The sequence below is a fragment of the Heloderma suspectum genome, chromosome 2 (genome assembly GCF_057233095.1).
Source record: "Heloderma suspectum isolate Gila_16-S chromosome 2, 16-S_ref, whole genome shotgun sequence".
NCBI classification, from domain to species: Eukaryota; Metazoa; Chordata; class Lepidosauria; order Squamata; family Helodermatidae; genus Heloderma; species Heloderma suspectum.
Window position 1 is genome coordinate 153,024,924 of NC_139459.1, and position 26,931 is coordinate 153,051,854.

Here is a 26,931-nt window from a genome sequence, read left to right on the forward strand (position 1 = left end):
CAATTTTACAAAATCTGTACATCCCTAGTTTGAGGCCATTACTTTACTGCAACTTAGATAATAATAATTATATTCTCTGCTGGAAATGGCAAGTGTTGTACAGAAAAACAGACATGTAAAGACAGTGCCTGTCAAGACACCCATTATCTAATGGTGCATCTGTTGGTTTTTACCAGTTTGGTTGTTAATGTGGTGTAACCAAAAGAATCGTGGGAACTGTAGTTTGAGGAAAGTGCTAAGAGATCTCAGGCCTCCCTCACAGAACTACTGTTCCCTGGGAAGAGGGACTGGGCACTGCCACCAACAGAAACAACTTCCGAAGGGGATGAGACAAATTCATGGAGGATGAGGCTATCAATGGCTGCCGATGATGATGGCTACATACTGCCTACAGTGAGTTAAATCCAACATTGTGTTAGTGAACATCCACTAGCGTGAGGGGACTTTCTCCCTCCTTCCTCCCCCATGTGGCCCTTTGTGCCACCCTAAAATCTGCTTTGCAGGGATTCCCAGCCCTCTGGAGGAGGTTTTGACGGTGTGTGAGGGAAGGGGGAATTGTCCCCCTCCTGGTTCTGCTGACTGAACTGGCTGGCCACTGTGGGAAACAGGTACCACACAAGACTGCCTTTTGGTCTGATCTAGCAGGGCTGTTCTCATGTTCTCATTGCACCAGCCTAGGCGTGTTGGGTAGCTGTGCCCTGGAACTCTTGAAATAAAAAGAGAGAGTGGGAAGGGAAAGAGATGGCTAAGAGCAGAGAGTTCCAAAAGGGCAAAAGAGGAGGAGGCTAGGAGCAGTGTTAGTTAAGACCTGGGGAGGAGACATGAGACATTTGAAGAGGCAAATACTGAGTGAGAGGGCATTCCAAAAATAAGGACCAAGGCAGATGAAAAATTTGTAGAACACCCTGTGCTCAGTCCAAATGTACCTATTATGAAAAAAACAATTCTGCAATTGTGAAATAGGCTGTGCACAATGATGATTGGCTGCCCCTGTGTCTATCTCAGCTATGCTCGTCCAATCTCTGGAGTAGTTTAGCACTTGGTGTCTTGGCAATGAATGGATGAATAAATGGATGCATGTCCATACAATGCTTTTAAAAATGGGCAGCCTATCTGAAGCATGGGGAGAGGAGACAAGGCTGAACCGGTGTTTGATTTACTGGTATGCAAGTTCGTCATACTCATTTCAGTTCTGAAAGCAGGCCCACCTCATGACTGAGCAACCTGCTGTTCGAACTCTTTTTATATTGCATCTGATTCCTTTGCCCTAAGGAGGAGAAACAGAAATGGAGGTGGGAAATAAAAAATAGGAAGGACATGAAGCTTGATCAGCAGATGTAAAGAGCAGGAAGAAGTGTGAGGAGACTGAAGAGAAAAGGGGCAGGCCTGGGCAAAATCGTGAAGAGATTTAAAATTAGGGGTCATTTAAACTCAAGACAAAATAGAGGAGGGAAACCACTGAGGAGAGTGAAGGAGCAGGAAACTTTAATGGAGATTAATCTTCATATCAGAAAGAAAACGTCAGCTTTGCAGTGCAAACTTTTTGACCAATGTACTGAGAAACAAATGCATATGCTAATGCTTAGTGCATTTTACATTTGTTATCACAGTGATCTTTGCAACAGGACTGTAAGAATTAATATCCCCAGATTGCAGATTGAGTATGTCAAGGTGGAGGTAAATCTGAGAGAGAGTGACTTGTCTTAGACTCACTAAGGTGAGTTCTGAACTGGGAACCTTCTGGAGCTGGACTACATCAGCTCTCTGTACCTTTGTGTGAAGTAGACATGTGCTCCACTACTCATACATCAAGTATATTATTTTTCTGACATAGCAATGGATCTCTGTGTACAGAATATGAACGTGACAAGCATTTGGAATGGATTGCACAACAGTCGATTGTAGCTAAAACTGTGCTTGGCAATTTGGGTGCATCAGTAACTTGGGCAGAGCAACACTGCGGTCCCTGGGGAAGCTTCCCAGGGTCCATAGGATGATTGGAAACCCCCCTCTGAGGTCAGGGACAGAACCCCAATCTCAGAGGAGGAGATTCACTTATTTATTTTTATTATGACATTTAAATTCCGCGTTTTTTCCTTTTGCAAGGAACCCAAGGTGGCTTACATGGTCCTCCACCTCTCAGAGGCCCCCTCCCTGCAGAAAGATCCATGTCCCTCACCTCTCCAATGTCAGAGTTCGTGGTGTGGGTGCAATGGGGAAGGCTCCAGATCTGAAGGACCCAAAGCCCTCCACCACACCCCCAACATGTGGAAACCTTTCGCCTAGCCCTGGAGCTGGTCTAAATGATTTCCCTCCCATTGCTTGCAACGGGAGGGAAAAGGTTATGAAAAAAACCCAGGGGAAGAGCAGCATACATCACTCCTCCCACACTTCTGTTCTGCCGGCAGGAGCCCGCTAGAGCTTTGGAAATGTCAGAGTGCTCTGAAACAAAGATAGGGCTGTACCTTAAAAGTAGCATGTTCTGCTTTTTCTGCTGCTAAAATTGGAGAAATGTAGTTATTCAAGCTTTTTATTTGATTAATCATGTCTGCATTAGCTACGTGTAATTCTTAGGCATATTTGCATCTTGATGCTTGGACATTTTAACCTGGCCTTTGGCTAATACAATACAATTTTCCTATCTCTTGCAAGCTGCCCCTTGTTGTGAAACTAAAATACTACTCCAGGCTCCTTGGAAGAAGGGTGGGATGTGCATATAACCAATACATCAGCGAGATATTGCTTCTACTACCTTCTCTCATAGTCTCCCTATTTTCGCTTCCTTGCAGTGGCAGATACACGGATGTCAGATGAGATTGTTCACAATCTGGATGGTTGTGAGATATCACTGGTTGGAGAAGAACTGGACCCTGAGAGAGAGTATCTGCTCTTAGATGGAGCCTCTCTGCAGCAGCGAGGCCTGGAGCTCATCAACACCTCTGCCTATCTTACTGTCACAGGTGGGTATCTTCTGGACAGCTCTTCCTTGTCTGGCACCATCCATCTCCTCCCCTGCACTATCTAGAAATGCTAGAATCCCTGGCACTATAGAGTCCTGTTCGGCCAGTTGACAGTGTTCATATGCTCAGGGCCAGACTAGCTGTGACAGCAGCAGAGCCTTGTGTTAAAGCCATATCTGCCCCAATCGAGTAGAAACGGGTGGGTGCCTCAACATTTAACAGCAAGAGGAGTATGTAGGTGGACTGTGTGTACAAACCCCTCTCCTACCTGCATTTTACCTCCTTATTGTCTACCTCTCCAGATGTTTTTCTCCTTAGCTGAGCCCTGATACTGGAAGTGAGTTCTGGTTAGGGGAAAAGCACCTGGGAAGTCAGTAGGAAGGTAAGACACAAAGGGGGGGAGGGGGAGGGTTTAGCCCTGGCACCTGTGTGCCCACCAGGTCTAGCCCGTGCCTTTGATGGCTCTTGAGCTTATCCTTCTTCGCTTTTCTTTCAGTGCTTTCCCCCTGGCTCTCTCCTCAGATATTAGTAGCGCCATGGAAGTTCAGAAAAAACACATTTGGCATTAGATGCAGAATTCAGCATCCTGAGAATGTCAGCTTCAATTATTTTTTAAGAAGCAACTTTCTAACCTGTAACGTTGCAAGGGTTAGGGGTGAAAGCAGGTCAGCAATGTCTGGTGAAATGTAAAGCAAGGGGTGGGCTGAGCCGGCTTCCGGGGGTCTGGGGCTCATGTACAGCATTTTCTTTTACCTATCCCGTGATTCACAGAAAATGGAGCACATAATATGTAAATTTGTATAGTTTATACAGACTGCAGAATGCTGCTTTTCTTATGTAGCGTTTGGGCTGTGGTGACTGAAAGTTTTGATTCATAGTTGCAAGAGTTCCTGCTGCCTTGGATATGAGTAGGCACTTTCCTTGTTCTTGGTGACATCCTTGGGGAGGTAGCGAGTTCCTTCTGGCCGGCTAGATCCTTTTGTGATATCTAGAGCTGGTATAGAAAGTGAACACTGTGGCCATTGCGGGAGAACCCTTCTCTTGCTTAGCAGAGTATTAGCACGCATCTGCACCTGCAGTCCCCTCACTTCTTCTCAGAACTCTGCTACCAAAATAATTTGCCTCTTTTGTCACTCAGACCACATAATACCACTCCTCAAAGTACTCACTCCCCGTCCCTCATCTGTATCTAACACAAACTCCTTGCCATACTTCTAGCTCTTTCCTCAGCTTTATTCCACCCTGTTTTTCTGCTCTCATTTTCTTGCATTTCCTGACCCATGATTTTTCATTCCTCCAGCTCCACCCCTCTGTGATGGCCTCACACTGTTTAAAGACTGTGCCCATTCTCCCTTGCTGCCCCTTTGGCCTAGAACCCCCACCCGTATCACTTGTTCCCCATGCCTCCTCAGGGCTCACTAGGCCAATGCATTTCAAAAAATATCTTCCTCAGGGACACTACAGTTAAAAATATCCAGTGTGTCAATATTATTAAAACATATGTGCAATAATTGTAAACATGACTTAATGACTGAACAACAACAACAACAATATTATTATTAAAAAGGGAAAGGGGCAACAAATATATCATGAAAACCCAAAGTAGGTTATATAAGTCTCTTTGGAGCTATACTCTGGAATCATTCGGTTACATAGCACAGTTAAGGACAGAGTGTTATGTAAAGTGTATCTCATTAATATGAGGCAGTTTTAAAAATTTATTTCATTTTGTTTGTAACCCTGTTGATTATTTCTCAAACATTTAGTATTTATATAAGTGATTTGTGTGTTTTTCTGGATGTTTTTTATATTTGCTGTCCCTTTTAATTTTCTATAGTATTACTATAAGGTTCTTTTGTTTTTACAATTCATTGCATATATATTTAACATTTAATAATATCTACATCGTTACTTTTTAATTGTAGCATTCCTGAGGAAACTATTTTCAAAATGTGTTGGGACATTAAACGAGCCTTGTATTTAAGCAATAGCCTGGTTGCCATAGGCAACAAGGAGGTCTGTGCCGGTGAGCAAGTGGGAGCAGAGAAAGATGGAGCACTCTGTTCATCCTCTGAGCCCAGCGTCGAAACCAGGTTGGCTGCCAGAGGGGAGCTCCCTGTTCTGATCCCCTGCTATTTGGCATGGCACGTCAGGAAAACAAAGAGCCAAAAAGGAATCCATGAACCTCTTGAGCTGAAACCCCAGGTGCTCTCCAGCCTCCTGTTGAATTAAGTCCACTCTTGGCCTGTCAGCATGATCAATAAACATTACATACAAACATTGGTAATAGAAGCCTGTTAACCTGCTTCTTCACTATAAAACTGCATGGGAAGTGGATGACCAGTGGAGGCAATGCTTAACCCTTCCCCAACCATTGTGTCTCCCCCAAGGCTCCTTTCCTGTTACAGGATTCCAGATGCTTGTTTGAGCATCTCTACACAAGCCAGAACCCTGCATTTAAAATGGGGCTTTCTGCTTTTGTTTTAAATGCAGGATCACCAAGAACCCCCTTTACACACTCTTGCTTTTCCCATCCCCTTTTCCCCCTCCTTTTCCCCCTTATCTGAGTCTCCCATATGTTTCATTATACAGCTGCTAGATGGTGCTGTGGTCTAGCCCCTCCTATTGCAGGTTCTCCTCTTTTCAAGAGGGAACCCAAGTGGGGTAATTTGATAGCTCATTATCTCCGATCTTTTAAAAAAATGGTATCAAGGTCATTTAGTGCAGGAGATGCCCTGGAGGTTGGCGATGTCATCTAAAGGGCCCACAAACTTCCATGAGTAACCAATCTAAATAGCAGGATAAAAACTCTGTGTGAAGAAGCCCTTTGTGAGGTAAACAGGCCTGGAGCCTTACAGTGGGAAAAGTGGCAGCAGTGGGCAGGGTGGAGAAGTTATGGGCAGCTTTCCCCTTCTCCACTCTGTATTTCCCCCTCCCCATGGTGTTTTGGAGTGATAAAGAAGACCACTGGACTTTTGTTATTGCATCTTCATGTAAAGTTTAGTTATACCCTCAGTTTGCATGTTGATATCCAGACCTGAATTAATCCGGCTTGATAGCCTTCCCCCTTCCCCCACCCCCATTTTTGATGTTCCGTTTCCATTTCTAGGCGTGGAGAGTATTGCTGTGTATGAAGAGATCCTTCGCCAGGTCTCTTACTGCATCCGTCATGGTGCTGCCCTTTATGAGAGAAAGTTCCGTCTTTCTTGTACTGAGATGAATGGGCGCTACTCCAGCAATGAGTTTACTGTTGAGGTATGTCTGTCCCAGGAGAGCGCGGGAAATTCAAAGCTCATGTAAATATGGCTACAGCTGAAATCCGTGGGGCCAGTCTGAAATCAAGTGCTTCAGAGTGTGAACTTCTCTTTGCAGGTGAATGTGCTTCATAACATGAACCGAGCTGCTCACCCCAACCACATTATGAGTGCCCAGCAGTTCATGCATCGAGGCCACCATCTGCCACCAGAACTCTCTGGCCACAGCCTGGCTAATGTCCATCGTAATTCCAGTATGTACTGATTGCTCCTCTACACACAGACTGTGAAATGGTGATGAGAAAGGGCGGGATGGCACGCACAGTTTTTTAGGGCCAAAATAGATGGGTCTCTCAACACAGTCCTTTTCTTTTCTTCAAAGTAGCCACAGGAGGGGAAGGGCTGCTAACTGGATTGGGGCCATTCTCTAATGTGAGAAGGGGGCACAGAGGAGATCCTTATTCTCATTGTGGGGAAGACACTGAACGGAAGAGAGAGGGAAAGTGAGCAGGGCTGTTTGCAAAGTATTCTTGGCTTTGTTCTTCCGTGCCACCACCTAGCTGTCACAGAGCCAGTCTGCCTAGATCCAGAGAGAGGCAACCACTGCATTCAGAATACATGTGAGCAAAATCAAACCATTATAATCAGTCTTCAGATCCTGTGACGAGGAGAGAGTAGACTGGAAAACCTCATCAGTGAGTTTTTGCCCAGAAAGTTAGGTTGCTCTTTACACCAAAATCACTCAATGAAGAGGCTGTGACTTTTCTTCAGTTTGGGGCCTAGCAGTTGTTGTTCAGACCTTCCCATCTCAAGGATGAATTACTGTAATGCTATCTGGGTGGGGTGCCCTTGAAGGCTAGTTTGTGCAGGATACGATTGCCTGACCTACAGAATGTGGGATGAAGACAGAGGAAACATCTTTAGAGCAGGGAGGGCGATCTGTAATTGCCTCAGTCCAAATGTACTTCTCCTCTCCAGGGTCAAGGTATCCATCAGTGTAGACAATACTGAGATGGACCTGTGATCTGACTTGGTATATATTTTTTACTAAGATGATGAACAGATACACACACACACACACACACGTCTGTGCCTAAAACGATGGCAGTTGGCCTGCTTGAAATATGGGGAAAGGATCACGACGTATGGTTGTGCCAGCGTTTGATTCACTGGTAGGTATGCCTATCATTCAAACTGAAAGGATGCCAAGGGACCGCTTTGAGTTCTCTTTGGGCAGTATGGCTGTCTTCACTCTTGCACTGCTGACAGCCAGATAAGTTTTCTTAAACAATGAGGTTTTCAGCTAAATGCTGTCAATGAGGTAGCTAGTCATACTTCCCTCGGCAGGGAATCCAAAGATTTAAGTTGGATTTTTACTTGTAAAGCCCTAAATGGCTTTGTGCCCTTTCCCTAGCAACTAATCTGTTCTTAACATGCTTGAGCTTTCAGAAAAGCACAAGACAGCAATATAAAGAAATACATAAAAAGGGAATCCAGAAATCATTGCAATGGCAGCTGATAAGACAGCTCCTTCAGTAGTCAGGGCAAAGGTATGTTGGGATACTATGAATGTATGAGGTGGCATCTGCAAACAGAAAACATCTCATGAGCAGAATAGTCATAAGAATTGCTTTGTGGAATCTAATCAAGATTCCATCTTGTCCAGCATTCTCTCTCTAATGATGGCCCGCCAGATGTTTCCAAGAAGCAGGAAAAGGGAAGGCAATAGCCCTCCCCAACTCTGTCTCCCAGTAACTGGTATCCAGAGATACACTGTTCTTTGAAAGACCTGTTCTTTGTGGTCTGCGCCATCCCAAAAGGCATCTCAGTCACTGGCCAGCTCCACATCCTGGAGTGGTAGGGGTCCCTCCTCCAGTGGCTTGGTCCACGATCCAGGGCCTTGCAGCCCAGGAGACCCCCAAAGGACCACCCAGAGAGCAGCATTAGATGGGGAATATGGCAGATGGGTATGCCAGGGCCCATGCAGGCTGATACTGCTCACCAGAGCATCCTTTCCTTCTTAGTATTTAAAAAAAAATATAGCCAGGGAGTGGCCATCTGGGCACATAGGTAGCAGTGCTCACTTATTAGTTTTACTCTAAAATATATTAACTCGTTCTATAACAAAATTGTGGTTATTCCAAAGTAAATGTGTTTAATATCAGGGCAGCAGAAGCAAACTCCATTTTATTCCTGTTCTTGTGATGGTTTAAGTGAGTATGATTTAAATGAGTTTAAAATCCAACACCGCATATACTCAAAGTATTATTATTTTTTGTAATCAGGATCAGCAAACTATCTGTTTTTCTCCAAGCTATCAGAAATGTAGAAGCCATTGTAAAGCATGGGATGTTGGTGGGAAGGGAGAAATGTTCGCAACTGAAGCAATCCACATGGCTGTCTAAAGGGCTCCCCCCCCCCAGACCATTACGTCCAGGGTCTAAAATCACCTAGCTGCACCACTGCCTTCCAGTGGAGAGCTGGACATGCATCTCATGCGACAAAAGGGTCGCCCACCAAAGCCACATCCCAGTTCCTTAGTTGGCCGCAACAAGTTTGATCAGGCTGAGTTTGTGTCCCCGCTTTTCTTTCCCGCAGTGGTCCCCAGTGCCGCTACCATCATTATTGTGGCGTGCGTAGGCTTCCTGGCACTGATGGTGATCCTGGGCGTCCTGCGCATCCACTCCTTGCACAGGCGAGGGGGCGAGCGCGAGTGCACAGGGGAATCCGCAGGGGGGCAAGGGAGCGTCTGTGCCAAGGAGAGTGAGATGTTCTGGGATGACTCTGCTCTTACCATCATCGTCAACCCCATGGAGGTGAGTGGAGGAAGAAATGGGAGGGCCGGGAAAGGGGGGGGGGATGCCAAGTGGAGCTGTAGTTGAGAGCTCAGCTTTGCTCAGGCCCCACCTCCTCTCTCTCTTCAACAGTCATACCAGAGCTGCCAGGAGAGGGCAGCAGAGAGTGCTGAGTCTAAAGCCAGAGAGGCCACTGAAGAGGAAGACGAGGACAGCAGAGACTCTGAGTCACCAGGCGGCCATGCTGCCGACAACCCGCGTATTGTGGGCAAGCGAGAGGCCCCTGGCCGCTACTAGAGCCACGTAGTGGAGGGAGGAGAGGAAGTGGAGCACCGAGAGGGCAGTCCTGCGTGTGTCTGGTATTTGGGGGCATGGCCTGCCCCCCACTTCTTCTTTTCTTTCTCTTCCCCACTCTTCACCCCATTTCCCTCCTGCTTTCTCTTGTTTGCACAATGGAGGTGGGCCCAAGACACAACACGTTGGTGCATGGGGCAGAAAGCCTAATTAGAGCCTTCCCCTTCCGCTAATTAACATGGGGCACAATCCAACGGGAAGTTCTCTAGCGCAAGCCTCTTCAGAATGAACGGGAGATGCGCAAGAGCATTGCTGTCAGATGTGCCCTACGTTTCAGATCGGTCTGCCTACAGTTCTGCTGCCCCAAATCTGCCTCTTGAGGTGGTTGCTCCACCTTGCCTCATAGAAGGCCCACTCTGGCCCGTCTCTTGGTAGCAGTGCCCAGGGGAGGAACCTCTCACTTTCCCCAGATTTGTGGCTCCTCCCAACTCTCCAGCTGCGTGCTTGAACTCAAGTGGGGCTGGGCCCTCTATCTTTGATCTCCAGCCTTTGTTCCCCATCCTAACAAAATGGTAAGCTGGATTGGTATGCTGTGCAGCAGAAATACAGAGAAATGAGAGGGGAGCTGGGGGGGGGGCGGTATGACAAATGGGGTACAACAGAGGCCCCAAGATACCATATATATATATATATTGTATATTTTTTCAATGTTGTTTGAGGTTTCTTCTTGTTTTCTTGTTTGATGCAAAGAAAAAGCCTGCAGCTTGTGTCGCTATGTAAAATTGTCAATAATATTCAAACAAGTGAAGGAACAGTGATGTGGAGAAGGGAATGGAGCAGCTTTTAAAATAAAAAAGGATTTTAAAAAAATGTAAGGTCTGGAATGTTGGAGGCTCTTCCTTCAGGGATGGGGAGCTTTATTCTCTCACTAATGCCCTACCTGCCAAGGCAAAAACAAGAGGGAATGTAGTGAAATGGTACTCCGCTCCTTCCTGGACCGCAGGCAGCTTTCTTGTTCACATCTGGCAGCCTCAGAGAATTTACTGCCCGGTGGTGGGCTCAAAAATGCCTGCTGCCCCACTCAGCCATGGACTCACCAGGCAGGCATTAGAGCAGAGCATGGAGAGGATGCCGAAAGCCAGGGTCCTAGGCAGTGCGCTGTAGAACCCAAAGCCAAGATTAGGTGAGCGACCAGGACCTCTTTCAGGCAGCTGGTAATCTGCAGTGTTCCTCCAGCACTGTTTGGGAGGCTACTGGGGGCTGAAATAGTCCTGCAGGGAGGCGAGTGCGAGTCCAAGCTGGGCCCTGGAGGAGCTCAGTTGAAGGGGCCTGACTCTGTTCTGGAGGTTTGCACTCTAGTGAGGCTGTGATGTCTCCAGCTGCCTCTGGGGCTAATGTGTTGGTGAAGGCAGGAGACCCAGAGGCAAATGAGTTTTGGGGAGGAATTGTTGGTATCTGAGGATGTAGGCAAGGAATCCATGTGGAAACCTGGGGTGGCTTCCTGAGAGAGTCCAGGGAGAGAGTCTCCTCCATGCTCAGGATCCCAGGATTGCTCTACTAAGGTGAATAGGTCCAGGTCCTGAGTCATGATACAATGTGTTCTGAAAGAAGAGCGATGTCTCGGCACTGGTGTTTTATTAATAAAGTATGAAAATTTTTATTAACTTAAAACAGAGTTTCAGTGTATCTAAAAATGTGTTGCATCATTATTCCTACGCAACAAATGGAGCCAGAAGACCAAGTACAAATGTACAAAGGTTTGCACTGGAGGAGCTGCTGGATCCCGGTTTCGGGCTGCTCTCCACACCACTGCGATGCAGCCTCCCTCCCCCTTGGAGGATATCCCACAGTAGCTGCCTGCATATTACCCTCTTCTTTGCTTGATCCTTTAACCTCCTATCAGGAAGGCAAGATCTGCAAGGGAACACCTGTAAACAAGGCTTCGGAAGGGAAGTACAAAAGGGGGCTGCGGCAAGTCTTCTCGCTCTGCAACAGGGAGCAAAAGTTCCTGCACTCAGCTTCACCATGTTGGTGTGCTTCCACAAGCAGGGAAAAGGAAATTGGCATGAATTCAAAGGGTGCAGATGTCCTGCCTGCCATCAGAACAGGGCAAGTTGCCAGCTGCAGGTTCTAAAGGAGAGGAAGGGGAACCTCATTATCTTCCATGAGAGTCAGATTCTGATCAGAGAGCGGTGCAGGTTAGCCTCCATTTTGAGGCTAACATTTATACACTAGCCTGCTTCCTACAGAATATCCCCCCGTTTTCCTTTTACATGCTTTCCTTACAACTGCTGTATCTTCTCAGCCATCTGGCTAGCCTGATTCAAATGCTCCAGGAGAAGGGGAGCATAACGCTTCCTCTGCACTGAATAACGTGGCCAGCGCCTTAGAGCCTGGAACACTGGAAAGACTGTTTCAGCAACAGACACTGGAAAGACTGCTTAACAAACAGGAATTCTAGTAGCTTCCTTAGGCATTCATTTCTGCACGGTTACTTCTGCGTGCCAAGCCCTGCCTCTGTCCAACTGCACCTCTGATCCTTGAGGTGTTTGACAGAGACTCAGCACAGTAGAAGACCTCCTTCAGTTATCAGTTCTTGAAAACAAAGTGTTAGGCTGCTAGCCTTCAGACTTTCTTAGGGCTGTTGGTACTCAACCATGGAATGGGAAAGTGCCCTTTATTAAGGCAACATATCCCTGCATGCACTTGGCCACTGCGGCCAGTCCTCAGGAAGGGCAGAGTCTCACATTTTCGTTGCCAAATGAATGGTAAGTTCATAGGTGACCATGACGATCGCAGCATTGGGGATCTGGCGAATCAGATGGGCCAGCAGCCCGCGGTAAAGAGCCAAGGGACCCTCTTCCCTGACCACAAGCTGCAGTGTCTGCGCAAAGGAGCGATAACGAGAGCCCTCCTCTCGCAGCCGTGTCCGGATGACCTCTATGGAGCACAGGGAGAAAAGAAAAAGGAGATGAGCAAATTTAGCTTCCCATCTTCTAGGGAAAGCTGGCTGGCAGGGAACTCCCCACTCCTCTGATCCAGGCCACACAAGTTTGGACAAGAGCACAGAACTCCCTGTGCCACTCACCATGTGGGTAGGCAATGCACGAGGCACATGTTTTGGAGGTGGCAGCTGCTGCCATCAGCCCACAGAAGTCCCGGCTGCTGGGCGAAAGGGTAAGCGCTGGTGTCAGGAACTGCCGATGCTCCTTGAGCCGTTGCTTCAGTGCTTCGTAGATAACAAAATGGATTATGGTTTCAGAGACACCAGCATACGAGGCAGTGATCCCGCGGTAAAAGCCCCGCAGGCCCTCCGTGTAGTAAACGCGCATGGCACACTGAAGGCCACTGGTGGACCTCTCGCCTTTGGCCCTGCAGATGGAGCGAGAAAGGGACAGGGACATCGTTGCCTGGCTCCACCAATAACCACAGCCGCATGTTCTCTGGGGTAAAATCACAAGGTTGGGTCCAGATTTAAGATGGATGAAGTGCACATGGTTTCCCCCCCATTCCCTACTCTGCTCCTCCAGCCCCTGAAAATGGGAGACCCTGCTGAATGGGGTGAGCTGTGGTGTGTGTGTGTGTGGGATCCCCAAAGGTCAGGTGTAGGGACTTCCCACGAGAGGAGCCCTTCCACTTGTGGAAGGCAGACCCCGGATCCAACCCATTATCAAACCCTTGTACCCCAAATGTCAATTTTGTACCCCCAAAAACTAAATTGTGCAAACTGCATAAATCATGCAAATCAACTGTACGGTTGTTTCATCTTTTGCACAGTTTATTCTGCAGGTTTTTAGTATTTTGCATAATTTATCCAGTTTCTAGTCATCAAGAGGTGGCACCCCACCCTCTAACCATGAAAAATCTTATCCAGTCTTTTTTGGGCTTCTGAGCTGCACTAGGCATTAGCCACAGTTCCAAGCATTTATTTGCAATTCTAAGGGGGTCGGGGGGAGAAAAGAGCTGAGATTCCTAGGTTTCTGAATTCTGTTCTGGTGGGGAATTGTAGCACATACACAGCTTGCCAATTACTCACCTCCCACAAGTGGAGGAGGTCTTCTTTTGTCTGCTGGTTTTCCATGATGCCTGGAGACAATTTCTACCAAAGAAAACCCTCCAAAGCTCAGGTGCCTCAAAACAATGTTATGGACAGGGGCACAGCTTGCTTTCCTTACCTAGCTTCCAGTTGCATTCTGGTCTTCACCAGCCAGATGGGGTTGGTCAAGGTGGCAGACGTGGCTCCTGGGGAGAGGAGGAGAGCTCAAAGGTACCAATGTGAAAATTTGTGGTTTGTGGAGGACACTTAGTGATCAGTTCTGAGGGTTTATAGGGTCCAAATCCAGCCAAATGATGTTTTCATAAGCAGCTCATTTCAGCCGGAGAAAATCACAGGCTTAATTCTTCCATGGTTTTCCAGTGGCATCTCAATGTGCTTAATTCTGGCTGAACTGCACCTAAGAATTCTAGTTTTACTTTTGCCTTCCCCTCGTTGAAAATTCCCTCACCACCTTTATTTCTTGGCACTCGAAGCAGAAAGAAGAAAGCTATGGGCTGCTTCAAACATGATTTTTTACCTATATGGGTATAGGGAAGAATCATAGAATCACAGAATAGCAGGATTGGAAGGGGTCTATAAGACCACTGAGTCCAACCCCCTGCTCAGTGCAGGAATCCAAGTCAAAGCATCCCTGACAGATGGCTCTCCAGCCTCGTCCTGAATGCCTCCAATGTGGCATTCAGGACGAGGCCCACCACCTCCCTAGGGAATTGTTTCCATTGTCATATTGCTCTAACGGTCAGGAGGTTTTTCCTGATGTTCAGCCGGAATCTGGCTTCCTGTCACTTGAGCCCATTATTCCGTGTCCTGCACTCTGGGACTATCAGGAAGAGATCCTGGCCTTCCTCTCTGTGACAACCTTTCAAGTACTTGAAGAGCGCTATCCTATCTCCCCTCAGTCTTCTCTTGTCAAGGCTAAACATGCCCAGTTCTTTCAGTCTCTCTTCATAGGGCTTTGTTTCCAGTCCCCTGATCATCTTTGTTGCCCTCCTCTGAACCCTCTCCAGTTTGTCCGCATCCTTCTTAAAGTGTGGTGCCCAGAACTGGACACAGTGCTCCAGATGAGGCCTAACCAGTGCTGAGTAGAGGGGAACTAGTACTTCCCGGGATTTGGAAGCTATACTTCTATTAATGCAGCCCAAAATAGCATTTGCCTTTTTTGCAGCCACATCACATTGTTGGCTGATATTCAGCTTGTGATCGACAACAATTCCAAGATCCTTCTTGCTTATAGTATTGTTGAACCATACCTCCCTTGGGGAAAAACTCATGCTTCCCTCTTTGCAGTCATATGTGGTGACACCCCCCCCCCCTCTTCAGCATGGGAGCCTGCAGCTTCCCAAAGAAGAATAACATATGTGCAAATCTTCAGGAATGACAGCATAGTCAGGAGCTATGTCAGGAGTTCATTTGCTTACTCCTGTAAGATGTGACATATATAGTTTTATTTATTTATTTATGTTTTAAATATTTTGATCTTTCACTAAAGCTCAGGGCACAACATGTAAAGTGGCCCGAGGATGCCCAAACATGCATATCTATATGACATGTATTTACCTGCACAGGCTGCTGAGAGCATGTGAACTTTCTTGGACTCTGGCACAAGTACTGTGTTGAGTTTCTCCTTAGCCCCTGAATATGTAGCAAAATAAATGGCCCTAGAAGAGAGAGGGGGAATTGGACAAATTTAAGATACCTTTCCACCAGAAGCATCCACAAGAAAGCAGAGCTATGCTCTGATACACTTGTGCCCTTCTCAGATTCAGGGTTCTTGCTTCGACTGGTTTATAATGTGAACATGAACTCTACAATGGCCAAAATGCTCGTTTGCATGAAATATACCTCTCCTCTTCATTAACGATGTTTGCAGAAACAGGATGAGAGGTTCAAAGGCTATTTAAACTGTAGTATAAATGTGGGCATGAAGTGCTTGTATAAAAGTGCTTATGGGCAAATATGTTGCTTAAATATAATATGCAGCCCCATTGCGTGGCTGCCCACCCAAAAGCCCATGGATGCCAATTCTGTATTACTTCTCCCACTACCACTGCCCTTTGAGCATATATAGTTGGTTGCAATGAGAATCTGTGTGCAAGTTCTGCTTGGGGAAAAAGGGATGGGAATTTGTCCTTATAAGGCAGGTTTACCTGGAAGGGGCAACTCCAATAAGATTAGGCCCCAGGCCTCGGAAGAGGGAACGAACTCCTTCCTTCTCTAGAATGGTTCTGTGAAAGGAGGGAATGAATGAGTAGATTACGGTCTGCCCTCTTCCCTGAGTGGGTGGAGGAGAAGCTGCCACCACAGATAGAGATACGAAGGATGGGTGGGGGATGCAAGGGCATCTTCCAGGGGTTTCCACAGAGCCTAAATCCGTTCCTGTCTCCATTACTCACCTCAATAACTCAAGGGCCCCTATAGAGGGGAGTCCAGGGCGGATCAATGCTCCATTCACCCCCTGCAGCTGTGCTGCGGGTAGGCAAAGTGGCCTCAAGGCCAAGGCGGAGGACTGCAGGCGCGTCTTCACTACCTCCAGTGGGCAGGTCAGGATGGCTCCGGCTGTGCCACCAAATCTGGGGAGAGAAAGAAGAAATGCAGAGTCACTGCCTATTTAGCCAGTCATGTTTCAGAGGCTACCTTCAGGGTTGTTATCTTGTAATGATAACCCTTGCCTACAAGAACAGCTCATTCTGTGATGTTTCAGAGGCTCTTCATGCATTACATTTTAAAGGAAACAGCTAAATATGTAACTACCTGACAAGTATCATGTAGGTACGCTTGTCAGAGGAGTGGACTGGCACGGGCTCCCTGCTGAGCATACACTGTGGCAAAAATGTGCTTGCTGTGCAGTGTCCTCAGACACACCCACCTGACTATTTTGGATAATTCAGAGATTGGTGTGTTCCCAATGGAACAGAAAATGTCACCTACCAAGGATAATATATTTTACACAGTTAGCAACCTTGACATGGAGGAGAGGTGAGTCCAGAATCCCTAACCTTGCCAGGGGCTGCTAACTCGACTAATGTCTGGTTCACTCTTTGAACAAGTCAAATCATACAAGCTGCTATTACAGGATAACTTACTGTGTGAAGTGAGAGACTGTGTACCAGACAAACTGGGGCAGCAGCTCCCACCGCCTCCATTGCTACCTGCCCCCGTCCCACTTTTTCCATGCAGTATCCTGAGGTATGGAAGTGCGTCACACACACACCTCTGTGGCTTTGCAACTGATTAACATGCTGACGTCCTGGCTCCAGCCTGTTCTGAGCAGAATTGGCGGCAGCTCTAAAGTCTGAGTGGGAGGGAGGCCCAAATGTCACGAACTTTGCATACTGGGTTGCCTAATATGCTCTGTTCCCTTGCAAGCCTCTCCCATGGTACCACAGCAGATGGGCAGAGCGCTTGCTATCTTTGCAGTGTGGAAACTGCCCCCTGGTCCTCTCCCAGTGAGTAGACAGAGCTTAGATCTCTAGATCACCTGGCTCACCCAGTTCTGGAAATATGCTTCTCTGTGTGAGTTCCTTGGCTGAGTAAGCCACAGAAGTTGTTGGGGTTCAGGCAGTTAGGGACAGCTAATGCGATCTCGCAGTGCCTGGGCTACCATCCAACATAATGTGAAGGAAACACTGTTTGGCAATGCGATGAGTATTATATTTGGATTGTGTGCTCCTGGCCTGGAAATCTATGGCATCTACTGCGTCACAGCACGTTCATGAACTCCCTGATGAAGATAGCCAGCGCCAGGGATTAGTGCCACTGGGCATGCTGAGGCCCATATCCCAGCAAGGGGCCCCTTGCTGAGCCCAAAGGCCCTGTTCCTCCTCCTCCTCACTGCCACGGCCTGCTCACTTGCCCTTCCTGGCCCTGCGAGCAGTGATGCGAGCAAGGAGCGGCAGCCTCCACTTGCCTTGCCCTCTCCCTCTGGGCAGGAGTGCAGGTTGGGCCCAGAGGGAGTGAAAAGGCGGCAGCATGGAGGTGGGCCCGCTCCGGGAGAAGAGTCCACTGAAGGGATTTTCCTCAAGGGCCCTATGAAATCTGGAGCCAGCACTGCTAATTAATGAGGGGAGGGTGGCCAGCCATGGAACGGTGACAACCGATGCAGCAGCTATGAGGGAACAGAAAGATCAGTTTGGTTTGAGGAATAATCTAACCTGCAGTTCAGAGACAGGTGGGGCCATGTGCTGAAGGGGGATGGGGGCCAAGAGGGTGGGAAGTCCTAGGAAGAGGGGGTGGAAAGCTCGCAGAAGGACAGAGTAGTCTGTGTGATACAAAGCAGGCTACAGCCAGAGGGAGCCTAGGAGGCAGTAGGGCCAAATTGGAGAGAGGAGGGTGGCCAAAGGACTGGAGGGATTGACCTGGTTCTCATGTAACAGTAACCCAGAGAAAGGGTTGAGTATGGGTTGCCACTGAATCTTGGGTTGTGGTTACGTGCAAACCCGGCACTATGGTTTAACTATGGGTTGTTAATCACGAACAACCCAGAGTTCACAACCCAACAACAAACCATGGGTTCTTTTCCTGCATTGTTCGTAGTTAACAACCCAGTTAAACCTTAGTGCAGGGTTTGCGTGTAACGACAATCCACAATTCAACAACAACCCATACTCTGGGTTGTCATTACGTGCAAGCCAAGTCAATGGGCATGTTCACATGATCACGGGGGGAGGGTGGCGAGGGAACCACACTGCGGGAAGGGGTAAGGGAACCATGACACACACGCCCCACACACGACCACAGAACCCCACAGGGCAGCATGGTTCCCATACCCATCCCTGCTTCGTGGTTCCCTCATTGTCCTCCCACTCCTGCGGTTCTGTATTCCAGCGGCCATTACGGCAGGAACAGAGTTGTGCTGGCTGCTCCAGCCATTGCTATGCAACTGTGACCAGAGAGTTAGAACGTGCAGGCTAGACATCACCAAAAGTTCAGGGCACTCTAGGTGGCCGTCTCTATGGTCGGCCAGATTTATCTACGGAATGCCCAACAAATGGCACGGTAAACCACCCAGGGACCCTGTATCCACTCTGCAGAGGGTGAGTAACGAAGGTAGGTAACTTACTGATCGTGGTCAGGCAAAACACCCCCCACATGACACACTAACCCACTGTGGTTCGTTCCTGAATACAACCCACAATGGGTTAAGAGTGTCGTCTGAACCTAGCCAATGAGTGCATCCTTTTGGCAACGACAGCTGCATGGAAAGAAAGGAGTACAATTCATGTACTCAGTTAAAATAACCTACCAAATGTTTGGTTTTTAGCAAACTTATTTCTCTGATCCATTCTCTGACACCCTTTCGCCAGCCAGTTCCGTGACTAGATAAGGGAAACCAGAGGTCTTTCAGCTCTTAAAAAATGCTCTGTGCATCTGGCCAAAGACTCAATTGTTGCATAACCTACCAGGTTGAGGGGCACCACTGCTTGTGCCTGCTTTCTGTTTCATACATGTATCATCTTAAGATATCTTAAGATAACTTCGGAGACATGGCGCTATAGGAAGGAAGCAAGACAGGAGTGTATGTGTATGCATCCACATGCGTACCTAGCAGTAACAGATAGGAATAAATATACCAAGAATGAAATCCATGTGATTTCACTTGTTATCACATTTTGGCTCTCATTATTGGCTGGAGGAGATACAGGTCTGTGATATAACGCCAGCAACAAGTGGTGTCTCCAAGATGGAGTCTGCTCTCCTCTATCATTTTTGGCATAGTTTAAAGCAAATTCCCGGTGGAGGGTGTGCGTGCATCTGGCCTTTCAGTGTCATCAGTCAAAGTCTCTTGACAGACAGTGGTGAGCGTTGCAGCCAGCAGCAGTTTGAACAAAGACTGTGTCAAGTTCAAAAGGTAACTCTAAGATAAATAACACTGAGAAACCAGCCTGGAATCCTAGGGAAATGCAAGGTGAGTGGCTTGGCACAATTAGTAAACCCAAGAGAAAACTCAACCTTGATACATTACTACACATTTTAAGGAAGAATCTGTACCCTTCCGACTGAAGTACTCCACTTTAAAATTAGTTGTAGCCACGCAGCAAAGGGGGGGGGGGGAATGTTCATCACTATGGAGGATCAGCAAACAGTTTTGCCAATCTAAACAACAATCATGACAAAACCAAGAAGTGTGTTTTACAGCTATGTCAGAATGTAAATCAGTTGAGAAGTGCCTTGGGACTCTCATTAAAGAATTATATAGTTGTCAAGGATGTGATAATTTGCATCTCCTGCACTGAGAGGATGCTAGGAAGTCTGAGTACCAGAATCATACTGCCAATTTTGATGCAAACGTGAGCTAAAATTATATCCCCTAGCTTAACTTCTTCTGTACTGTTTTCTCGCAGCCCCCAGGAAACCTCTGACTTACTTCTGAGTAGACATAAAATATAGGATTGTGCTGTAAGTCTGCAACCTTTGGCACACTTATGTGGGAGTATGCCTCAATGAACTCAATGGGACTTACTTCTGAGTAGACATAAGATCACCCTGCAAGTCTGCAAGCCTCGGCATACTTACTTGGGAGTAAGCCCCACTAAACTTAATGGGATGTTCTGAAACAACAGAGGATGTTGCTTCTGAGCTTGGTGGAGTGGGCGATCAGATGTGTCTCCATTGCAGTGATGCATTTTACCCTCTTCTCCCTCCAACTGAGAAATGTGGAGGCAGGAGTTGCAATCAGCAGATGATTCTTGCTGTTGTGCCTCTCAAATCTGCTCAGGTCTCCTTCTATGCAACCCCGCTCCCATCCTCAATGCCTTCGTCATCCTGACCGTGCCCCCAATAACTGAAAACAAATGCCCACAGCAGGTAGACACGGCGGTTTCTTCAGCTATTGGAGAATTTCACGGGGAGGTTATGGCGCTCCTGTTCCGTGGGCTGGGAAAAATACCACATTTTTTGCATTTGGGGAAAAACATGAGATAGGCTGGGGGAAGTTGCAGGAGGCACCTTGGACGTTAACAGCATCATGTAAAGAGCCCGCAAACTTCCGAGAGAGAGCCATCTCAATAGCAGGATAAAAGGTCTGTGTGATGAACCCCATAATCTCCCCTGGCTTTAAACTGTATGAGCTGCAAAAGTATGTGCCGGTTAGGGAAGTCTGCCTCTGGCGGTTGAACGTACTGTTGCAAGCTTCAACCACACAGACACATTTAAATTAATTACAATTAATGTATTTTTAAAGCAAAGTAACCCAAGGTGCATATCCCTAGAGTCCACAGTAGAGATCCCTAGGTATGCATGTCAAGTCCCCGGTCTTGGCACTATAGCACTGACAGACAGATGGACTGACACACATCCCTTTTATTATTACAGATGACATTTATATTTCCCTCTAGTCCTAAAGCATAAATTATTTCGATTTTTACATCTCCTAAATAAGGAATAACACCTGCAAAGAAACAGAACTTACCATAATGTCCCATGAATGCCTTCTCCAATAGTTAGTGCTTTAAGACAATGACTCAGAGAGTAAAGGAGTTTCTTAAGAACTCCAGAATTTCAAAGGAGGCAATGCTTCAACCAGAATTTGAAAATATGTAGATGCTCTATACTCATTTTTGACATCTTTTCAGCTTTTATATGGTCATATATTGTCCCCACTTGTTATCATCCAGACTTGTAGTCTAGCTGAACGTATATGTGTGACTAGAGGGGACCAGATCCTCCATGCGGATGACAAAATCTTCCTTTGATATCAAATAGTTTTGGTTATTCTTGTGGTTCACCAAAAGATGTGGTCAAAGTTACTCAGTGAGTCAGTGGCAGAAATGGTATCACTAATCAGTAGCTGGATACTCTAAGACATCTCAGACCTAGTTCTCACAAACAGCAGATGAGGCCTGTGTCTGGCCTGCACAACTTCAGACTGCAGGTTGGAGCTCATGTGACTGAATGCTCCTCCATACAAACATAAAAACCCCTTTACACAAAACATCCTATACCAGGGGAAAGAGTTTCAACCTAGGCTTCTCCCTGACGTGTCTGTTTCCTATATACAGGGATTTTAAATATATATGTATTTTTAATGGAGGAGCACTCGAGACAGCACTGAACCTGAGCCGGACATCCTAGAGAGTGAAGTCAAGTGGGCCTTAGGAAGCATTAGTAACAACAAAGCTAGCGGAGATGACAGTATTCCAGCCGAGCTATTTAAAATCCTAAAAGATGATGCTGTTAAAGTGCTGCATTCAATATGCCAACAAATCTGGAACACTCAACAGTGGCCACAAGACTGGAAAAGGTCAGTTTACATTCCAATTCCAAAGAAGGGCAACGCCAAAGAGTGTTCAAACTACCGCACCATTGCGCTCATTTCACATGCCAGCAAGGTGATGCTCAAAATCCTACAAGCTAGGCTTCAGCAGTATGCGAACCGAGAACTACCGGAAGTACAAGCTGGGTTTAGAAGAGGCAGAGGAACTAGAGATCAAATCGCCAACATTCGCTGCATCATGGAGAAAGCAAGAGAATTCCAGAAAAACGTCTATTTCTGCTTCATTGACTACGCTAAAGCCTTTGATTGTGTGGATCACAACAAACTGTGGCAAATTCTGAAAGTGATGGGAGTACCAGATCACCTTACCTGTCTGCTGAGAAACCTGTACGAGGGTCAAGAAGCAACAGTAAGAACCAGACATGGAACAACCGATTGGTTCAAAATTGGGAAAGGAGTACGACAAGGCTGCATATTGTCACCCTGCTTATTTAACTTATATGCAGAGTACATCATGAGAAATGCCGGGTTGGATGAATCAGAGGTCGGAATTAAGATTGCCGGGAGAATTATCAACAACCTCCGATATGCAGACGATACCACCCTAATGGCAGAAAGCGAAGAGGATCTCAAGAGCCTCTTGTTGAGGGTGAAAGAGGAGAGTGCAAAAGCTGGTTTGAAACTCAACATTAAAAAAACTAAGATCATGTCATCTGGCCCTATCACTTCCTGGCATATAGAAGGGGAAGAAATGGAAGCAGTGACAGATTTTACTTTCTTGGGCTCCAAGATCACCGCAGACGGTGACTGTAGCCATGAAATTAAAAGACGCTTGCTCCTTGGGAGGAAAGCTATGGCCAACCTAGACAGCATAGTAAGAAGCAGAGACATCACCTTGCCGACAAAGGTCCGTCTAATCAAAGCTATGGTTTTCCCAGTAGTAATGTATGGCTGTGAGAGCTGGACTATAAGGAAGGCTGAGCGCCGAAGAATTGATGCTTTCGAACTGTGGTGCTGGAGAAGACTCTTACGAGTCCCCTGGACTGCAAGGAGGTCAAATCAGTCCATCCTAAAGGAAATCAACCCTGAGTGCTCATTGGAAGGACAGATAATGAAGCTGAAGCTCCAATATTTTGGCCACCTAATGTGAAGAGAAAACTCCCTGGAAAAGACCCTGATGCTGGGAAAGACTGAAGGCAAAAGGAGAAGGGGACGGCAGAGGATGAGATGGCTAGATAGCATCACAGATGCAATGAATATGAACTTGAGCACGGTCCGGGAGAGAGCGCAGGACAGGAAGGCCTGGCGTGCTATGGTCCATGGGGTCACGAAGAGTCGGACACGACTGAATGACTGAACAACAACAACTCGAGACAGCGAGCCCCCCATCTGCATCTGAAACATCCAGAAACAGGTCTCACCTGCTGTTGGGCTACGATATGTTCCCAACACTGCAAAGAGGGTCAAGACTCCTAACTCCACCCCACCTTCCTCTCTTATCAACTCAAACCCGCTTTCTTTGCGTTTGTAACCCATAGTGGAAGCTCTGCTGAATATATAAATCTTTTAAATAATAAAATAAAAACAACAAAGCAAAGGAACAATTTCCTCAAAAAAGCTATATTAAATGCACCGTAGAAATGGTTTCCATTGGATACACAGCAGTTCCTGTGGTTTACTTGGCAGAAAGAACCTAGTTATTTGTCCTTCTGTACAGAAGAGTTGTTTACTGAGGGAAGGTGAAATATCAGTATATGAATTCTCCTTACCCAATTCTCCTGATCTTCATCTCTGGCAGAATCAGATACAGTCAGATGGGAAACCTGGCCTTGCTATCAAGGGCTTCTGTAAGAGGCCTTTTGCCAGTACATCCTTGCCTGTCCTCACAAGGGCTGTAAGCATGTGCAATGCTGTGGAAACTGGAAGGGCAGGACGGTGGCTTGGGGAAGAACTGTTGATGTTGGAGAGTTGGAAGGCTGGGCCACAAATAACTGCAACAAAACTTCCACCTGTCATTCTGAGGCTACACTGCAAAGAAGAACTGGATTTTTGCCATAAGCCAGGGGTTCTCTACTTTTTTGGACTCGTGGGCACATTTCAGAATTTGAGAAACTGCTGTGGGCACCATCACAAAATGGCTCCCATGAAAGGTGTCACATGATAGCTGCCATGGGGGCCTGGCTAGTTAAAAGTGAGCTAAAGAGGAGTGTGGGAGAGAGATAATAGGGCTAGAGGCTGGGAGAAATAGCAAGGCAAAGTGGTACAGGGAGATAAAGAGTAAGGCTGGAGGCAAGGACCAGGGAGAAATAGCAAATCTAGAGGCTGGGAGGGAGGGAGAAACAGCAAGGCAAAAGGGCAAGGCTGGAAGCTAGGGGTGAGATAAACAGTGAGCTAAAAAGGTTGGGGGGATAATAGCAAGGCTAGAGGCTGAGAGGGTAGGGGAAATAGCAAAGTAAAGTGGTAGAGGGGAAAGAAAGAGCAAGGCTAGAGGCAAGAAAGGAAGAGAATGAAGACCGCCCTAACATTTTCCAAGGTTTTCTTAAAACAATTTTTTTTGAAGGGAGCAGGGAGGGGAGAGCTTCATGGGTGCAGTTGGAGGTGCCCATGGGCAGTGTGTTGGGGACCCCTGCCATAAGCAGTCAAGCCAACTGAGTGGGCTGTGGCACAGAAAAGGAGTAGCCCAAATCCACATTCTCCTACTGTTCCAGTTTACCAGGGACATGCCCTACTTTTTCATACCTGTTCCTGGTAAAACATTGTCCTCATCTTGCCTTAGGGCAGCCTTCCCCAATCTGGTGCCCTCCAGATGTTTTGGACATCAACTCCCATCAGCCCCAGCCAGCATGGCCAATGGTCAGGAATCCTGGGAGTTGTAGTCCAAAACATCTGGAGGGAACCAAGTTGGAAAAGGCTGCATTAGGGGAACATTTTGGATATACCTTTCAAAAATGTGTAGCAGGCGAACATGTGCAGCTGACTTGGTTTTCTTGAGGTTTCGGCGCTTTTCCCAGAGTCTTTAGGGATGAAGGGCACAATCCCATACTGAAGATACACCAGCTGAGGAGCTATAAGATCTGTTGGAAGCCTGGCTATGCCGGGGGAATGCCAGATACACCTCCACCACAACAGATATGCCAGCAGAACGCCTTGGATACAACGGCAGAAGTTACACTCCACCAGCAGAGCTGTTCCACTGATGAAGACATGCTGGCGGATTGGCTAAAATGGCAGAACTGCAGACAGGATGTGGGCAGCACAGGGAAGGAGCAAATGTATGCCATAGCCTATACACCTCCAGCCTTCTCTAGCGCTGACAAGCAAATGCGGATCAAAACACGAAGCAAAGGCCAGTGGGTGCGCGTGAGGAAGGGGCGTGGCCACCCTGGGAGCCTTTGTGAGCTGGACTGGGGACCCTGGTGGGCCACATTAGGGCCACAGACCGGAGGTTCTGCATCCCTGCTCTGTTCTATAGGATTGCTCAGCTGTACCTTCTCTGAGCAGCAAGGTTGGGCAAGGGGTAGTTGCAGCTACTTCACCTGCCCTCTCCATCTGGAAGCTCTACCAGTTAATAAGTTGTCTCTCTAAGGGCGCAGTAGCAGGAAGGATTCAGCCCAATGGGGCCATCCAGACGGAGCAAGCAAAAAGAAGAAGCTGCTGCTCCTTGAAGGAGTAGCCACCCCCTCTGCCTGCTTACTTGCCCTCTCTCACTTGGTGGCATGGCCAGGAAGATGGATGCGATCCCCACCACGCCATCCGGAGGAAGAGCTCAGGTGAGCGCGCGAGACTGCTGCTCCTTCCCTGGCCAGCCGTCTTTGCTGCATCACCTGGACAGAGAGGGTGAGCAGGCAAAGGCTGTTGCTTCAAATCTCTCTCTAGGCAGCACTATGGGCTCACTCCTCCCTGCCCCAGTGACAAGAACGGGTGAGCAAGAGAGAGGCAGTAGGAACAGCCACTGCCTTCCCTTGCTCCCCCCCCCCTCACAAAGTGGCAGAGCTCAGAAGAGGAGGTGCCACTGCAGGAGGTTTCCTGGCTGGGGGCTTCTCTTTGCTGCTTTCTTCCCGACTCTGCCGCAGGGTAAGGGAAGGAAGGAGAGATTGCTCTTTGCCAGGGCAGGGGGAGGATGGAGATTGCCCTTTGCCGTTTGAAATAAAAATGAGAAGGACTGGTATGAAATAATTGCTAAGGAGGATGAGCTGGGGAATCCTTTGATCCAAGGTCCCCTGAGGCAGGAACTAAGGCTGCAGTCCTATGCACACTCTGCTGAAATCAGGGCAGTGGGACTTAGTTCTGAGCAAACACGGTCTGGATTGTGTGTTACTAGGTGGCTTTAAGCAAGGCACTATTCTGTCAGCCTCAGCTCTTCATCAGCAAGACAGGCACAAGAATACTGGTATACATTACATGGCTGTGGTAATGATTACTGAGATAAGGTATGTAAAAGGCTTAAAGCAAGCTATATAAATGCAGGATCCAGGTAAGGCATGGCGAACCTATTTGAATACAGCTCTTCCATAGGGATCATTTTGAAAAGTCATCTCACGAGAGGGAAATTTCATGTTGCAGCAAACGGGTCCGGAATAGAACGTGATCAGCACTGGGCAGAACAGCAATTGACACTGAACTGAGATTTGCAGCCCTTGTCCAAGAAAAGAACAAAAACCATCCAGTACCTCTATTATTTTCTGTTAACTTGTGCAAACGTTCCTGCCACGCTCCCCCCCTAATAAAGTGCTACTACGTGAAACCTTGCATCTTACAGGGAGTTCGACCACTGGTCTATCTCTAGCCCGCTGCTCCCTATTCTTGGCTGGCAGCTGCTCGCATAAAGCGGCCATTTCCAGCGCTGCCACCCGCAAACTTTCAACAGGAGATGCTGGGGATCGAACCTGGAACCCCGGGCAAAGCACGTGCTCTGCCTCTTCCGTTTAGCGGTAGGTCCACTGTGGATCAGGCCCTGCCTGAACGCGCCCCTGCTGCCGCCCTATGCAGGCTCGCTTGGAGGGGAGTCCCACACTGAACAAGCCGGGATGCACGTCCGAATCAACCCTCACGGATCGCGCTTCTCGCTCGTCTCCCGGCCCGGAACTCCGCCGCGGCCACTCACCCGCCTGCCAAGAGGTGCAGCGCCGTGCTCCGACGAGGCATCTCGCGGCCCTCGTCGCGCGGCGGCGCCCGGCTTGGCTCCTGCTCCGGCCGGCGAGCCTCTTCCCCAGCGCGTCTCTCCGTCCTCTCGGTGGCTCCCTCGGGCAGGGCTCCGGATCCGGCGCGCGCTCTTTCTGCGCCGGGCAAGGCCAGGCTGTTGCCGGTGCGCTCCGAGGCCCCCGCCCGCGGCTCCCTTCGCGGCAAAGCCCGCGTGGCC

The 26,931-nt window shown here is 47.8% G+C and overlaps 2 protein-coding genes across 3 annotated transcripts in view; one reads left to right on the forward strand and one right to left on the reverse strand.

Moving 5' to 3' along the window:
* CLSTN3 (calsyntenin 3) overlaps window positions 1–10,970 on the forward strand; it is a 43,783-nt gene extending 32,813 nt beyond the window's left edge. For both annotated transcript variants that reach the window (XM_084835234.1, XM_084835235.1), the window contains 5 exons: window positions 2,790–2,960; window positions 6,070–6,215; window positions 6,333–6,468; window positions 8,813–9,030; window positions 9,142–10,970. In XM_084835234.1, the coding sequence (XP_084691360.1) occupies window positions 2,790–2,960; window positions 6,070–6,215; window positions 6,333–6,468; window positions 8,813–9,030; window positions 9,142–9,306 (836 nt within the window). In that variant the 3' untranslated portion in view covers window positions 9,307–10,970. The remainder of the gene's footprint in view (window positions 1–2,789; window positions 2,961–6,069; window positions 6,216–6,332; window positions 6,469–8,812; window positions 9,031–9,141) is intronic.
* On the reverse strand, window positions 10,923–26,923 carry LOC146352951 (solute carrier family 25 member 36-A-like). Its single transcript, XM_084835248.1, has 7 exons — window positions 26,677–26,923; window positions 15,754–15,930; window positions 15,508–15,585; window positions 14,918–15,018; window positions 13,479–13,545; window positions 12,392–12,675; window positions 10,923–12,243 (listed from the first exon to the last, which is right to left on the reverse strand). Exons 1-7 carry the CDS (start codon window positions 26,715–26,717, stop codon window positions 12,047–12,049), a joined length of 945 nt encoding a protein of 314 aa, XP_084691374.1. The 5' UTR covers window positions 26,718–26,923; the 3' UTR covers window positions 10,923–12,046.
* Between the last annotated feature and the right edge of the window lie 8 nt (window positions 26,924–26,931).

Excerpts from the sequence above, each read along its gene's own strand:
- LOC146352951 (XM_084835248.1), bottom strand. The coding sequence starts at position 26,717 with ATGCCTCGTCGGAGCACGGCGCTGCACCTCTTGGCAGGCGG. Across the intron at positions 15,931-26,676 it reads CTGCACCTCTTGGCAGGCGG|ATTTGGTGGCACAGCCGGAG; the intron begins GTGAGTGGCCGC and ends TTCTCTCCCCAG. Across the intron at positions 15,019-15,507 it reads ATTGGAGTTGCCCCTTCCAG|GGCCATTTATTTTGCTACAT; the intron begins GTAAACCTGCCT and ends TCTCTCTTCTAG.